Consider the following 16,450-nt stretch of genomic DNA (forward strand, 5'->3'; position numbering starts at 1 on the left):
AATGTTTATTGGAGCTCCTGGGGAAGGGAAAAACAAAAACCGCCACCCAAAGGAAGGGATATGCGTCAGAGATGGGCCTGCATCACACACCGGCACCAGGGCGGGCCAGGCTGTGGGCTCTGGGCCAGCTTGTGACCCGCTCAGGCAGCTGGGCTAGGGGGACCAGTGTGCTCCCCCAGCCCATCCTGTGCGCAGTGCTCCACTGACCCAGCCTGCTCCCGAAGCACAGGGGCCCTCCGTGAAGGTTTGTCTCCCACCAGCCCTGCTGGCGTTGCGTGAGCTGGGCCTATAACCCATGGGGAGGCTCTGGCTGGAGCAGGACCTGACAATGCCCCTGGGCTCCTCCATGGCTGCAGGGGTTGTTTTGCTAAGGGAGGAGGAGGAGGGAGAGGAAGGATTTTGGAGGGAGATGCAGGCGTTGGTTGCAGCATGGAGAAGGCTCTGGGGTGTCTCATAGCCAGGTACGTGGTGGATGTCTGTATTCCTCCAGCTTCACTCAGTGCTTGTGAGCTGGTGCTGAAGGCCCGGCAGGGATCTGGGGTGCAGAGGTGGGTCCCTGAGCTGCAGCAGATAGTTTGATGAAGGAGGGCTCCCGTGGGCTGCTCTGCCCTGGGGCCATGTGTCCAGGAGCTGTCAGGTATCAGCTAGCCTGGTGTTTGCTTCTGGGTTTGGACATCTTGAGGGCACTGAGTTGTTCTAGGTATGGTATACAGTGACAGCTGGTTATGAATGCAGTGAGCCTGTTGCTTCCCTCCAGGGGAAGGCTGTAGGGTGTTCCCAACCCTCTATGAGACATCAGAGAATCCCCACCAGTCGAGGCTTTGGGGCCTCATTCACTGGGAAACTGATTCTGCTGCTTGGCAAAACGCAGGTCTCAAGGCAGCGGCTGGTGGGATGTGGCTGCTGGAAGGGATGGGGCTGCGACCTGGGGGGCCGTGGGGGACCGTGGGGTGGGCGGCAGCCGTGCTGCGCCTCGTTCCTCACATTCCTGGGCAGGGCTGCTGGGTGGCGGGGTCGCGGCAGCGGGGGCCAGGAGGCAGGAATGCAAACACCGGTGGGGGGAGAAGAAAGGCCGCTGTGTCTGCCACGGCAAGGCGAAGCCTGTGCCAGGGGTGTGCAGGTCTCTCAGCCTTTCCTGCCCCTCACTGCCCTGCGGGGCACCGGGGTGCCTGGGGATGGAGGTGGCAGTGGTCCTGCAGCTCACTCCGATCCTGTGTACGGTGGTGCTCTTACAAGTCCTGTGAAGCAGGAGGGATGCTCCTGCACCTCTGGCTCAGGAGCTTGGGTTCCCCAGGAAGGGGTCTGTTGCATGGGGCTGGGTTTTCCCTCTTCTCCTTGAACGTGGGGCATGTTTGAGCCAAACATGAGAGAGGGACGGAAGCTGAAAACAGCGTTACATTCCTGCAGTCCTTGTAAAGCTGCCTTTCTGGGATGAGAGCAATGACATAGAGCTGGATTGGTGTCTCCTATGGATGGGAGGAGCAGTGTAGGGTGAGTACAAGCCCATGTTGGACATCTGAGGATCCCCTTAGGGCAGGGAAATACAACCATGTGCACCCCAGTTTTCTCCCTTCTCCACCCAAAGGAGCATTTGTAGCCTGCAAACCTCCTGATGCCAACAGCATAGGAGGGATGGGCATGGACCCTACTGGGACCAGCGTGTCCCACGGTGGCGGAGCTGTGTATCTCCCTCCATCACCAGATCAACCAGAGTTGGGCCTAGGTGGGGGCCGGGGGCCCTTGGTTGTGCATCCCCGGGGAAAGACCACGCGGTACACGGGACATGATACGGTATACGGGATACAGCACAGTCCTCGCCGGCCCCGTCCGCAGCGCCTGACTGCCGGAGAACATTCCAGGGAGGCTGGCGTGGGGCCAGCGCCGCGGGGCAGGGAAAGGGGCCTTTTATGGAAGCGTTTCTGCATTAGAATAAAATCATAATAATAATGTGCAGGGGAAGGGAGCGGCAGGAGGAGGAACAACAATCCCTGACGAAAACAGGGAGGCGGGATGGGAACAGGCTGGCGGCCGCGGATGGGGCAGGCACTAGGCATCACCCAGTGGGGGTTGGGATGGGGTGGGATCGGAGTGTTCTAACTGGGGTCCCTGGGGCAAATCCTGCTTTTTATGGCTGAAGGAGGTGTGGGGGGTCCCCGTGCTGCCATGGTGGTGTTTGGCAGATTGGCTGCATCCTGGGATGGGGCAGGGGATGGCTGGCTGAGGGTCACTGCTCCGGGGAACGCATGGAGATGCTCAGAGGGGAGGAAGTGTCCCCAGTCACACCCTGCCACTACCGCCGGCATCCCCGGACCAGCGCCGTGCTGGAGCGGCTGTTCCCGCTGCCCCCGGTACCGATAGGCAAGGCGCTGCCGCTGCCGCTCCCACCCTGGCATGCCGCAGCTTCCCGGCCGGCCGGGGTGCACGCAAAACCCAAGGTTAATTGTCAGTAATTGCCGCTGGTAATTAAGGTAACAATAGCCGGGCTGTTCAGCTGGCGGCTGCAGAAGCACTCACGAGGCTGGGCTGGGGTTTGTTCCAGGAACTGCTCTTGGCATCAGGCAGCCATGCCGTGCCGTGCCGTGCCCACCCGGGGCTGGGGCTGCCCGAGCATAAATGACACCACTCCCACGGACCCGAGCCCACTCCTATTGCCAGGGAGCCCAGCCTTGACCTGGGGATGCTGCCTGTGCTCCTGCCGTGGGCCACTGGCACCGCTGTCACCCCCCCTTGGGCAGGCATGCACTGAGTTTTCTCAGGGAATGGGGGGATGCTGCAGCCTGGTCCCTTCCCACACCCCGTGCTGGTTGCAGGGACTAACCCTGGCCCTCTTCTGTTTGCTTGCAGGCTGTGACCCCCTGCTCCTCTGCTATCAACTATGAGCTGGTAAGTGACCCCTCCGCCATGAGCTGTGGGTGGCAGGTAGGGTTCTGAGGATGCAGGGTGAGACGAGGCTCTCTATTCTGCGCTGGGGGTGGGGCTTCCTCTGCCTAGGGGCTTCAGGGTGTGAGTCTCCTGCCCCAAAACCACAGGGGTCCTGTGCTGGGGGTAATGGCACCCCATTGTTTGGTGCCGTTCCTACCAGCTTTGCTGGCTTCAGGGCATCCCACATCTGAGCAGCATCAGTTGGGGCAGCCCAGCCATCACAGGACTCCTGGAGCTGAGTCATACCTCAGGGAAGAGGGGCTCCCTGGTTCCTCTGGGTTCCCCGATCACTGAGGGCCTCCTCTCCCTGGCCTGAGCTGGGGCTGTTCCTTGCACACACAGATGGCTCTACCAGATGTCCCTTTGAATCAGGGCGCCCAAGGTTGCACGTTTGCAGCCCTTGTTATTGTCAGCCTCTTATTTTATCCCTCCTGGGGACCTTTACAGAGCAGCCAGAGCCAGGGTGACGAACAGCACTTCCCACCCTGTCCTCTATGGACACTGGGAAAACAGCTGTGTGCCCAATCTCCATTCATCCGATCCTGGGAGGACAGGCAATGGGGTGTTGGGCAGGCAGAGCTGTGCTCCTTTGCCATGCTTTGCCATGCATCCTTCTCTGGGCAGGGCACTGGGATGGCAGTGGGAGCAGGACCACCCTGGGGCAGAGGTTTGGGAAGTGTGGCATGGCAGTGCCCAGCAGGCAGCATCTTGCCGGCTGAGCAGCCCTCCCATCCCCATCCTGCCCGTGCTGTGGCGGCTGGCAGAGCGGGCACGTGGCAGCAGGGAGGCTGGCGTTGCCCGGGGCCCGCGTGGCCGCCCTTCCTTCTCGCTCCGGACGTGTGCCAAGGCTTGCTGGGGCAGGCGCCGGGGAGAGGAGGCCCTGGCAGGGTTTTGGCTCTGGGATTGGCAGCTTACCAGTGCTGGGGTGGCCGTGGCCCCTGCGGAGCCCTGGGCTGGGCACCCCATAGCTGGCAGGGGTCTCACCTGAAAAGTGGGTTTTGGGGACTCCCTCCCGAGAGCTCATGGGAGCAGTGCATCAGTCCAAGTGAGCAAGGGGATAGGGTGGGAGCAGAGCGTGATGCCCCCCCCCCCCCCAGCCCCGCAGTGGTTATCTGTCCTGAGTTTAATCTCTGCCTGCACCCCCCGCCCCTGCCAGCCTCCTCGGGCACTTATCACCAGCAAAAACATGTTGGCTCTGAGCTGGGACCGTTAATTGTGGCTTTGGGAGGAAATTAAAAGGGGTTTGCCTTGTCCCATGGCTGGAAATGGCATCCCTGGCTCCGCTGCCAGGACCAGAGCAGCCTGATCTCAGGGCTTTCCTCCATCCCCCTGGTCCCAGGACCCCTATAAGCCACCCAATAAGGTCCCTTTGCTGCACCACCCTCAGGAGCCCCAGCCAGCTGTCCCCAGGCAGAAGTATCTGTCCCCTGCTCTCTATATTTGGGGTCTGGACACTCTTCCCTAACCCTGAGAAGTTAATTTCTGTCTCCAGCCCCATTTCAAAGCTCTCTCTGGTAGTGTGTCACCAGATTTGCCCCTTTTTGACCATCTCAGATCCCTGCTCCGCTCCTGCTGGAGTTCTTCAGTCCTGTGGGGTGAGGTTTATCTTGGGGAGCTGGGCCTGCTGGTGGCTAGGGGCCAGGCTGGGTGTGGGGCCGTGCCGGGCTCACCTGTTGTTTACCTCCTGGCTGTGGGGTCTGACCATGGGGGATCCAGATGGGAACCCGGAGGTGTGGGGATCATCAGGTGCCTGTCATGGAGTGAGCACAGGGTTTGGTTGAGTGTTATCCATCTGCAGCAGCAGTCCAGCATGGGGGACAGCTGCCAGGAGGCAGGATTTCAGCGTCCTTGTACCTGAGCATTGCTCCATCTCCACGCCTGGGTTTCGAGGGATTCACGACCTTTAGGAAGAGCGGGCATGTTGGAAGGCAGGGAAGGAAATGGGACTGCGATGCATTTCCTAGGAAGGGCCAGAAATAGCTCAGGAGGAACTTTTGACCCTGCCCCATGCTCTGTGTGTGCATGTCTCTCAATCTCTCTCCTTCTCTCTCGCTTGCCTTTTTCTCACCCTCCCCTTCTCCTGCCTGCCTGCAGCCATCCGTGGGAGAGAGCATCAGGAAGCAGGTAGACACCCTGGTAAGTGCTACCAGCCATGGACACTGGACTGTCTTGAGACCTCCTGGGGAGTTCCTTTGTGCCTGTCCCATTGCCACAAGCACCCACCGCAGCCAAAACCCCTCAACCTGGGATGCCCCCATAGTCCCCTAGCATCCCTGGGATGCCCCAGCCCTCCCTCGCTGCCAGCCACAGTGATGATGGCCATGCCAAAGGCCTAGCAAGGTGCCCAGGGTCAGTGGCAGAGCCCAGCAAAGGGGGGCCTGGGGCTTTTGCTGCAAAGCCGGCTTTCCTGTCTTGGAGCTGGGGATATGTTATTTAATCTGTGGACATGAAATTGCTAAGACAGTGTAGACAAACACAGTGCCAAAGTCAACGTGGGCAGCTTCCCCCTGCCCGCAGCCAGCTTGCTGGCCTCCCTGTGTGCTGGGGCTGGGACCTGAGAGATGGAGGCAGAGCAGTTCCCATGAAGAATCGAGTGAAAGCATTCCTCACCTGGGAGCCAGCTTTGCGCCATCTGTTTGTTTGTCCATGATATGTTTCCAGCACCTCTCTGAACTGGAGAAAGAATATCCACAGCTAGAATAACCTAGTGGGACAGTCAGGATTCCCCTCTGCTGGCTTCGCACTCTTTTGGGGAAGCTTCCTGCTATTTCTGCAGCCTTTCTCGTGCCTCTCATCACAGAAGGCACCTGTGGGTTTTGGGTGCTGCACAGAGCCTGGGGACATGCTGAGCCAGCCTGGGGCTGGGGGGCAGATGTTTGATGGGGCTGGCAGTGGGGTCTTCAACCCAGTGTGGCTGAGACCAGCCTGTTGTGTGCTGGGCTGTACTGGGACATACTGGCTTGGCTGGTGTCTCACTCCAGAGGAGACCTTTCCATGATGTCCCAGCCCGGCGGCAGGCAGGAGTGTTCAACAACGCGGGTGCTGGCTCCTATCAGCTGATAGCGGACTCACTCTCCTTGGGCAGCGGCTGGCGGCAGAGGCGGCTGCCATTAGACTGAGGGGAGCGGGGCAGAGTCTGGGGGGCTCCTGCCAGGACAGGGTACGCTGGAGGGCCCTGGCCACAGGCACCCGCTCCCGCGGGCTGTGAGGGTGCCAGGAGCAGAGCCACCATGCCATGGAAATGGATTAGCAAGGGTCTCACTGCCGTTAAGGTATGGAGAGGGAGGGGGGCTCCTGCCTTGCTTACCCTTCTGTGCCTCAGTTTTCCCATGCAGGAGAGGGGGTGAGTCCCAGCTGCCCTGTGTCAGCTCTTCCGTAAGGCAAGGCTGCGGCTGGGAGGGTGCTGCAGCTGGGTGGGGTGACAGGGGCTGATGGGGCTCCCCTGGCAAGTGCAGGTGGGGGACCCCAGATGTCTCTTGCTGTGAGGGTTTGGGGCAGAGCAGAGCCCCCGGTGGGGGTCCCATCCTGGTCACCAGTGGGTGACACAGGGATGAGCCCATGCTTGGCTTCAAGCTTGCTCCATGCACCCTGATCTGCCTAGAAAAATTTTACCCCTCTTTGCTGTGTTTTAACTCCTTTTTGACATGCTTTTTTTTTTTTTTTTTTATGCGATATGTTCTTTCTTTTCGCTGTTTTTAACTCCAGGAGTGTGGAGGTGGGGGTGGGTTCTGGGATGAGCAGGTTTGGGGCACCCTGAGGAGAACCTGGGGGTTGTTGCCACTGCTGCCTGAGCCCCCCCGGGCACTTGGGCAGGGCTGCTGCCTCCTGCAGCGGCTTCGGCTGAGAGGGGAGGTGGTTGTCCCCAGCAGAGCCTGAGTACAGCTCCGCTCCACTGGGCAGCCTGACCTTGATGGGGGACGTGAGGCTGATGGAGGGTGACGGAGCTGCCCATGGGAACACCTCTGGGACTGTTCTGGTGGGTGAAGGCTGATGGGGAAGCCTCTCCCACCTCATCCCATTGCTTCCAGCATGCTGGTTGCCGAATGCTGCAGCCCTGAGGAGGTTGCCAGCAGGTCCTGCAGCTCCAGAGCAAAAGTGACATATCGGGAAGTGGCTGCAGGGTGCACCTCTTGTTTCTGGATCCTTCAGGGACTCGGAATGTGCTGCCTGCAGAGATGAGTCTTTAAATGACTCCTGCTTATTAGCTGGAGATACTAAAACTAATGAGGTGTGAGTGTGTTTTTCCTTAGCGGTTTCTTTTGGAAGCCCTGCTTTGTTTTTCGGCTGAGGTCACGAAGTCACTGAGCAAACCGGCTACAGATGAAGTTCTCGAGGCCAGAGAACATGCATAAATAGAAGTTTCCTGCTCTGAGAGCTCAAACGTTTCCTCCTGGTGCTTGGCTCTGCAGAGCCGAGGCCAAAGCAAACCATGGTCAAAACTGGCTGGCTCCTCGCCACCGCTTGGGCAGCGGGACCTGCCACTGCTCTGGGCAGGGCCAGAGCTGCTCCGTCCTTCCAGGTGTGTGCTTGGAGCCTGGCGAGACTGGAGCGACTTGTGACATGCCTGAGATTGTCCCCCTTGCCCCCAGCATCCTTTTCAAAGGTCTTCTGGGACGCTGTAGCAAGGCACTCGCCCTGCAGTGCCTGTGGTGGCTGGTCCCAGCTGCGCTGGGGTTGTGAGAGCTGGGTTTTGCTCATGGCCACGGTGGGAGCATGATGTCACTGTCAAGGTGTTCGGTGCCACTGGGGTGCTTAGTGAGTGGTGTTTGGAGGCAGCGATGTTTTAGGGGTGTTACAGTGTGCAGTGCAATGTCACTGGGGTGGGATGCTCCAGCAGCATCATCACACCCGGCTCTAGCTGGACCCCTGTGCTGGCTGCTGGTTGGGTCAGGGTAGTGGATCAACTTACCTCTCTGGTTTTTAGGATGCCACGAAATCCCCCAGGAGTGGGCAGTCACGCCGCAAAGCATCCAGGTAGGTGCCTCAGTTTCCCCTTCTTGTGACCTGAACCTCCTCTCCTTCCCCCACCAACACTTTGCTTCCCCAAATGTGCTACAGATGGAGATGCTCTCTTTGGAGAAGACACAGGGGTTATGACCTGCCATCACCAACTTTGGGTCCCTGGGACCCCCTAAGGGGGCTGAGAGTGGGGGAAAGGCTGTGGGCAGACCTGCCGCTGCATTCCCACGTGTCCCAGCCTGTCTTGCCTAACCCCCGGGGCGGTGCAGGGTGGGGAAGGATCAGTGTGTCCCCTCCCCATGCCGTGTCCTGACAGCAGCCCCCTCCCCTACCCAGGAGCATGAGCCTGACAGCGGCCATGGAGAGCAGCTGTGAGCTGGACCTGGTGTACATCACGGAGCGGATCATCGCCGTCTCCTACCCCAGCACGGCCGAGGAGCAGAACTTCTGCAGCAACCTCCGTGAGGTGGCCCACATGCTGAAGTCCAAGCACGGGGACAACTATGTGGTGAGGGGCATGGCTGGAACCCTGCCAGGCTGGGGAAAGGGCTGGGGTGCTCAGGTCCTGGGGATAAGGGGCTGCAGGATATGGGTGCTGCATCCTTGTCTCCACCTGAGCTTGATAGTGGTGAGGGGGATCTTTGCACTAAGGCACATGGGGTTTTTTCCCTTCCTTGAAGCTTTCCAGTCCCTTTTGGCCCCCATGTGGGTTTTTGGCCATTGAGTTGTCCTGTGGTGAGGCATTACTTGGGTTAATATGTCTGGGGAAGCCTTTCATGGGTGGATTTGGGGAGGCGCTGGGGTGAGGAAGAGGAGCGAGGTGGCAGTGAGAGAGGAAGTGTGTCCCCTCACTCTTTCTTCTTCCCCAAAGCTCTTCAACCTCTCTGAGCGAAGAAATGATGTCAGCAAACTTCACCCCAAGGTGGGTCAGAGCTGTGGGAAGCAGAGCTGCTCAGAGCAGGGCCGTGTGTGGGACCAGCACCCTGCTGCATGCTGTCTTGGGGAGGAACAACCACCCTTTCTGTCCCACCCAGCTACTGGAGGAGCAGAGAGGGGGAGCTCAGAGGAAAGCAGTGGGCTTTCCCAATGAGTTTCTGGGATCTCAACTTAGCTGACCCCATGCTCAGCCCAAACCTGGCTGTTGGGGCCTCTTGAAGTTCTCTCTAAGGCATCCCTATCCCTGTCACCATGGAGGACCTGAGTGACCCGGGATGGGGGGGGTGAGCTGAGATCTGGGACACCGCTGGGACCCCCAGGGCAGGGCTTTGGGCAGGGGGGTGTAGGGCTGGGAGAGAGGCTGGGAGGGGTACATCAGGACAGCGCTGTGGTGCCCATCCTGGGTATCTGCTCTGGGCTTCTGGGCTTTGTACACAGTCAGGCTTGGAGCTATGGAGGGGACCAGAGTCCGGTGTGGATGTGACCCCTGTCTGTTCCCTTGCCCAGGTGCTGGATTTTGGGTGGCCTGACCTGCACACCCCAGCGCTGGAGAAAATCTGCAGCATTTGCAAAGCCATGGACACATGGCTCAATGCGGTGCCACACAACGTGGTGGTGCTGCACAACAAGGTGGGCTGGACCCTGTCCTTGGGATGCACAGTAATGAGAGGCTGCAGGGACAGGGTTGAGCAGCCTCAGAGGCTGAGGGATGCAGGGGATGTGGTGGTCTGTGGCTTGGGGTGTGGGCAGGTGTCAGCGTATTTGTGTGCATTGGTGTGTGTCTGTAAGGTTTACGGTATTTGTGCAGGCTGATGCATGTGTATAGGGGTGCTTGCAGGCACCGCTGCCCCTGTGACACCCCTTCTGCTGTGTGCCCACAGGGGAACCGTGGCCGGCTGGGAGTGGTGGTGGCTGCCTACATGCACTACAGCAACATCTCAGCCAGGTGAGAGGGATACACAGTCCCAGGGTGGCCCTGGGGCCCTCTACCAGCCTCCATCCCTGTGGTGCTGGGTGCTGGTGCTGATGTTCTCCTTCAACCTCATCTGCTCTTTCTCTCCCACAGTGCCAACCAGGCTCTGGACAGATTTGCCATGAAGCGCTTCTATGAGGACAAGATAGTGCCTGTGGGACAGCCATCCCAGAAGAGGTGGGTCTTGGTGTGCATTTGCAGGCGGGCTGGGTTTTGCTCCCATAGCTGGGCTGGTTGGACGCAGGGGGACCAAGGTGGGTGCTCTGCTGTGGGTCCTGAGCTGCCTGTCTATCCTCCAGGTACATCCATTATTTCAGCGGGCTCCTCTCTGGCAGCATCAAGATGAACAACAAGCCCCTCTTCCTCCATCATGTCATCATGCACGGCATCCCCAACTTTGAGTCCAAAGGCGGTAGGTGTCCCCATGCGCCCCCCCCCAGCCCAGATCCCATGCACATACCATCACCCCACACTGCCTGGCTCTCCATGGGGGTTATTTTCCACAATCTCCTTGGCAATTTTAATTTCCCATTCCCTCTTAGGGCCTGTTTGCTCCTATTAGCAGGGTGCTACCTTTTTCCCACTGAAGTGCCCACAGGGGGTGCCCAGCCTATGCTGGTCACTAACCTGTGCTGTGGGGTCAAAAAGCTTTTAAAATGTTTTTTGGGAGGATGGCACCAGATTGGGCCTAAGAATGGAAGTGGGATGATGGTCTCTGAGTGTGGGACCTCTTCTGAGTACCAGCACTTCCCCTCGGTCCTACAATACTCAAACCAGGGTATAGGGTGGGAAATGGGGAAGGCCCCTATCTGAAGCATCCCTTTCTGCCCATCCCAGATGTTGCCCATGGCTGGTGTGGGTCAGCTGGGGTGGGGAGTGGCTGTTTGCCTTGGCTCCCTCCCTGTTTGGATTTCTCCCCTGTGACTAATCCCTGGCCGGGCCCCTCCACCCTGCCAGCTAACAGCAGCCTGCCTTCTCTCCCCGCCTTGATGTCTTCCAGGTTGTCGGCCCTTCCTGAAAATCTACCAGGCCATGCAGCCCGTCTACACCTCGGGGATCTAGTAACTATCTCCTCACCATGGGGCTTTTCCCTCCTCCCCAGCATGGGGGCTTGGCAAGCAGGGGAAGATGGAGAGGGTCAAGGCCAAGTGCCCAGCAGTCTGGTGCCCTGTTTAAGTCTATTTGGGGTCTAGGGAACTGAAAAAAACAAAAGGGTCTTCCTTTTCCTTGGAGGTGGTAACTGGCTACACCGGGCCATACTGAACCCTTCTGTCGGGAGGGCTGTAGTGACTCTGCGTATCAGCAGAGGGAGCCTGGGGCTGCGCAGAGCCTGGAGCTGGGTGTCCCCGAGGGAGCGGGGACAGGGATGGGGACACCTCCATGGGAGGTAGAGGCGTTTCTCTGCTATGTGTCAAATAGCCACTCCTCCTGCCTGGATTAGTCCTAGAGCACCTCTTTCTTTTCCCCAGAAAAGAGTTTCCCCCTGCTTTAACCTCCCCAAGGTTTACCCTGACACCATTTTTCAGGGAGAAGGCAAAGCAGGAGCCAGTTTCTCCAGCCACCCAGATGCTCTGCTGGGGTCTGGCCCCCCTAACCTTGGTGGTGTTCCCATCTCCTCTCCCTGAACCAGGATCTCCCTTCCTTGCAGCCCGGCATCCCCGTTAGCTGAGATTTACTGCCATCCCAGCCTTGCCATTCAGCTTTTAATAGACTGTTTATGGGATGCTGGTAATAAACTCCAGGTTTATCTTGCCTGTGAAATCCAACTCCTTTTTTCCCTCATCCCCTGCTGCTGATGCCGCCGCCCAGAGGCAGTCCCTTGGTGCCCCTGGAATGGGAAGGCTTCTGGCAGGGAAACTGAGGGAGGGAGGAGAGCCTTCCCCAGGAGCCCTCCCTCCATGTCCTGTGCCCTGCTTGACCCGTGGAAGCCGTGTGGATGGCTGGTGTCCCAGCCTCAGCACTCGGACCCTGGTCAAACCCTCACACCCAGCATCCTTAACACCCTCATTGGGCTGTGCCTCAGGTTCCTCTTCCCATCTTCCTCCCTCTGGGAATGGGTGACCCTTTGGGGTGGAGGATAGGACCCTCCTCTATCACTGAGACAGCCAGCTCTCTGTTTTGCACCTTTCCTGGCTGGGTTTGGGTGGAAGGGGCTGGTTGAGGTGGTGCTGGGAGCCCTGGGGGAGCTCTGCACCACAGCTCACATCCTTGGGCTGTCCCTCACTGCAGCAACGTGCAAGGAGACAGCCAGACGGGCATCTGCATCACCATCGAGCCTGGCTTGCTCCTCAAGGGTGATATCTTGGTAAGGAGCCTTGGGTCAGCCCCCCATGTGGGGAGCAGCTGGAGGATGGGTGGCCCTTGTTTCTTGGGCTCCCCCGGTCCCTCCTTGCCCAGCCCTGGGGCTCCTCATGATGGCTCATCCCCACTGCCTTCCGCAGCTGAAGTGTTACCACAAGAAGTTCCGCAGCCCGACCCGGGACGTGATTTTCCGCGTGCAGTTCCACACATGCGCTGTGCATGACCTCGATGTTGTCTTTGGCAAGGAGGACCTAGACGAGGCCTTCAGAGGTAACCACCCCAATACCTCCCCACTCCCTCCTCCCACCCCTCTGACATTGCTCCCATTGTGGGGACATGTGGGCATCCACCCTAAATCCACACTACCTGCTACTGGCCCTGAGGCATATTTGGGGTGGCTATCTGGGTGCCATTGGAGGGATAGATAGAGGTGGCCCCTTTGCTCTGCTCTTTCCTTCACAGATGACCGTTTTCCTGAGTATGGAAAGGTGGAGTTCGTGTTCTCCTATGGCCCTGAGAAGATCCAAGGTATGGCCAGCTCGCCATCAGAAGGGTTTGGAGCTGGATGCTGGCTCCTTTCCCACTCACCAGCTCTATCCCCTGCTGCCTTCCTTGCAACCAACCCCTGCCCCATTTGCAGTCTTGTTTGTCACCAGAGTGGGATAAGAGGTGCAGGCAGTGATGCTGATCTAGAAGCACCCATTGGTGCCCTATTGCAGGAGATTGGTCTCTGCAGCATTTGGTGGCCCAGGAGAGAAGGAGGATGTGGGAACAGAGGGCCTCTACCCAAAAAGGCACACTTGCTGCCAGTCTGTATGCCCGTCCCTAGGCAATCTCAAAAGCCCCAGCCAGCCTTGTACACCTTGTGTGTGGCTCTTCATGTAAATCCCATCCTCGTCCATCTCTCTGTATGACTCTCCTGCCTTGCCCTATGGCTTCTGCGCTTTTTTCCTTGCTGCACCTTCTCTCCTTGCCCCACCTGTGATGGTTCCATCATCACCTCGGCTGACCATCCTGCCTCTTCCCAGGCATGGAGCATCTGGAGAACGGGCCCAGTGTTTCCGTGGACTACAACACGTCCGACCCACTCATCCGGTGGGACTCTTACGAGAACTTCAACGTCCAGCGCGAGGAGAGCATGGAGGGCACCTGGGCTGAGCCACCCCTGCCTGGCAAGCACCTGGAGAAAGGTCAGGGCTCACGGGCGGTTGGTGACCAAAGTGTCCCCATGGGAATCCCCCTACCCCAGGGCAGGGGATGCTGGTGGGCAGCAGAGCTGGGGCAGGCGGCCACTGCTGGGAGGAGCATGGCTGTGAGATGGGAGAGGAGGATGTCTTGGACTTTCCCCCCTGCCGTGGTGCCAGGGAGCTCAAGCTTGTTTGTTTCAGCACTTTTGCTCTCAAAGCCCTGTTTGCACAGAGCAGGCTTCAGCCCCAGTTGATGCCCCGGAGCTTTAGAAACCCAAGCCCTAAGTCTGTCAGGAGTGGGATCTAATGGGGGGCCCATTAGGTCTCCAAGCACCTTCCTCATGGTGCAAGCACGGCTGGATATAGCTATACCTGTTTTCTCTGGGTTAGATGAGGAGGCCTCAGTGGCCCTGGAGGGTCTGCACCATTGCTTGGAGCTGGTAAAAGCTCCTTGAGCACCCACTGGGATGCAGCGAGGCCACCCTTGCCTGCATTGAGGAACAGGCAGTACTTGCATGTGGTGGGTGGTGGGCCCCTGCCCTGGAGGCGAGGCCACCTGTGGCCAAGCAGATGCCTGAGGTTTCCTGGCCTGGTCCGGATAGGCGCCCCTGGAGCGGGGACAGCTGCAGGCCCCCGTTATCCCTGAAGGTCACCAGCTGCTCCGAGTGGGAGCTGTAGGCGGCTGGACTTGCTGGGGACAGTGGGGCTGGCAAGGGCGCCTCTGCCTGTGGTGGGGACATGGGGCTGGCTGTGTGGAGCTGGCACGGGCGGTGCCTTGGCACAGGGCAGTAAACAGGCAACTCGTGATGCACGGGCTCAGCTATGTGGCGGGGAGCTGCAGAGCTGTGGGTCTGGGCCCGAGCGGGAGGGATGTGAGTCCCCACCATGAGCTCCCACTGCGGCTCTGCCCCTGCCCTCAGCATTGGTGCATGTGGTTCCCTTCTCATCCCCAGGGCAGAGCTGCTGCACTTCCAGCCCTTCACAGGGCTGCAGAGGAACCCCAGGGCTCCTCTCCATTCGCTCTCTGGGACCTCAGTAAGTGTTTGAGCTGCAGAGGTCCCTCCATGTGCCGATACCCACGGGGAGGGTGGCAATGGGGAATGAGGGCATCTTGGAGTTGCAAATGCTGCCCCTGTTTGGGAATGAGCCAGGACTGCTGGAGCGTGAAGCTGCGGGCAGGAGGCTGCCCTCTGACCTGTGCCAGCACAGGCAGCAGTGAGACAGCGCATCTATAGGGGGTCACCCCAGCCGCCCTATGGGGCACCTCGAGCAGTGGTGAGGAGAGCCACCATGGGCTCGCAGGGGTCTGCCATCTTCCTCCCTCTGTTTCAGCACCTTTCCTCTTCTCCGGGCTGGCATGGGGACGCGGTGCCCGGCTGCGCGAGGGGGGTTCCTGTTTATGGTTGTTCTCACCTTATTTGGTCAGGGAATTGCACGCCACATTTTTGGCACCACCAGGCGCGAGCGAGCAGCGGCCGGGAGCAGAGGGGGGGTGAGGCTGGCACCGGGACCCGCGCCGGGGTGAAATCAGCCGCTGCTTCTCGTCCCCGCCACTGCCTGTCCCCGGTGCTCGGTGAAGGCTCCCCGCAGACTGGTGCCGCAACCCGGGCCGACGGGATCGGGATCGTCATCGCCTGCCAAACGGTGGGTCCTCCCAGTGCTGCGTCTCCACCGGACCCAGCCGCTCTCAGAGGAGGTGGATGCCCTTGCTCTGGCACCTTGTTCTTAATGTAGGGCACCCATATGGGCTGGGGGGTGCCTGGCAGAGTGGGATGACATGAAGGAACCCTGAAGCTGGAGAGATGTTTCGGGTGGTGCCTATCCTGGTGTTCCCCTTGCCTCCACTGTGCTTATCTATTGGGGCTTGGAGAAGGGGAAGCTGAATTGTAGCAGGGTTGCTGGCTGACCAAGCTTGCCCAGGGCAGGGGGCATGAGAGCAGGATCTGAACCCCCACATCTCACCCTCTTGCCGAGGGGACCCAGCTGGGTTCAGCAGGCAGGGGCTGCTCTGCAAACCCCCCCCCTATGGCACAAGCTGCCCTCCTCAGCGAGCTCACCCTCCTGTGTGACCCAGGCAGGGTCCAGGGTCCCTGCTTCTGGCTGTGCTTAGGCTGCCTTGTGGTCCTTAGTGACAGTGGCGTGAGCTGGGATATCCCCACCGCACTGTCCCACTGCCCATCATCCATCTCCGTGCAGCACAGGGGAGGCAGGCGGCTCTGCCAACCTTCCTTCTTCTTCCTCCTCCTCTTTCTTCTTCTCCACCTCCTCCTTGAAGGGGCTTTGGGGTTGGTGCTGGGTTCCTGCTGCCGAACCATGGGCATTGGTTGGCTGAGAGTGTGTTTGTACGCTGAAGGGTGCTCATGGGGCGTTTCTTCTTTTGGCTGTCTTTGGGGTACAGGCATCCTTTATTGCGGGTGGATGGTGCTAGATGCTTTGCCCGCACCAAGGTAGCTCTCCCTGGGGGCAGGCTGGCTCCAGGAAGGCAGGAGGAGACCTGTGGCTGGATGCAGCACTGCTGGGTTTGTGACTGGTTGGAGGATCAGCGCAGAGAAATTTCTGGGGTCCTGCAGTGGCAAGTGTGCAAGTCTGGATGGGGATCATCTATGGCGTGGTTTGAATTTGCTGGGAAAACCTATGCTAATGGAGAGCAGGATGTTGGAGCTGGCACAGAGCTGGTGGAGAGGTTGTCCCCAGGGTCTGTATGTGTGACTGTGGTGGGGGGACACCAGGCCATCATACTGGGGTGGTTGAGACAATGCGAAAGGGCTGAGTGTGTGTCCCCAGCCCAGCAGCTCCCTGTAATGACTGGCCCTTGGACCTGCCCTGGCTGCTCCTGCTGCACCTAGCATCCCCCCTTCACCTCTGTACCATCCTGATCCCCACCACAGTCTATCCCTGCCTGCCCCCCTTTTTACTGGGGCTGGAAGGGGGGTGGCCATGGCCTGGCCAAATCCAACATCTGCAGGAGACTTGCTAAATCCCCACCTGAGTCATGATTCTGGCGGGGCTCCCCTGCAGCTCAGGGCTGGGCTGGCGGGGTGGGGAGTGGGATGAGCGTCCCACCCCTCAGGGGATGGGAGGTCAGCAGAGCCTGAACCCCAAGTGCAAAGGCCAGGGGTCCCAGAGACCCCAGTACTGAGCTGGATGCCGATCCTGCACTGTTCCTTGCGGC

The 16,450-nt window shown here is 59.4% G+C and overlaps 1 protein-coding gene across 10 annotated transcripts in view; it reads left to right on the plus strand.

Moving 5' to 3' along the window:
- Window positions 1-16,450, plus strand: part of TNS1 (tensin 1) — a 68,612-nt gene that overhangs the window by 19,605 nt on the left and 32,557 nt on the right. For 9 of the 10 annotated variants that reach the window (XM_062607765.1, XM_062607768.1, XM_062607769.1 and 6 more), the window contains 14 exons: window positions 2,845-2,883; window positions 5,017-5,058; window positions 7,847-7,896; window positions 8,218-8,389; window positions 8,753-8,803; window positions 9,325-9,447; window positions 9,699-9,763; window positions 9,884-9,967; window positions 10,090-10,202; window positions 10,791-10,851; window positions 12,020-12,095; window positions 12,232-12,361; window positions 12,554-12,619; window positions 13,120-13,281. In XM_062607765.1, coding sequence (XP_062463749.1) covers window positions 2,845-2,883; window positions 5,017-5,058; window positions 7,847-7,896; window positions 8,218-8,389; window positions 8,753-8,803; window positions 9,325-9,447; window positions 9,699-9,763; window positions 9,884-9,967; window positions 10,090-10,202; window positions 10,791-10,851; window positions 12,020-12,095; window positions 12,232-12,361; window positions 12,554-12,619; window positions 13,120-13,281 — 1,234 coding nt within the window. The remainder of the gene's footprint in view (window positions 1-2,844; window positions 2,884-5,016; window positions 5,059-7,846; window positions 7,897-8,217; window positions 8,390-8,752; window positions 8,804-9,324; window positions 9,448-9,698; window positions 9,764-9,883; window positions 9,968-10,089; window positions 10,203-10,790; window positions 10,852-12,019; window positions 12,096-12,231; window positions 12,362-12,553; window positions 12,620-13,119; window positions 13,282-16,450) is intronic. The other variant, XM_062607766.1, reaches the window with a different exon arrangement.

This window comes from Pezoporus occidentalis, unplaced genomic scaffold (genome assembly GCF_034315485.1).
Source record: "Pezoporus occidentalis ecotype Australia unplaced genomic scaffold, CSIRO_AGI_Poc_V1 ctg126, whole genome shotgun sequence".
NCBI classification, from domain to species: domain Eukaryota; kingdom Metazoa; phylum Chordata; class Aves; order Psittaciformes; family Psittacidae; genus Pezoporus; species Pezoporus occidentalis.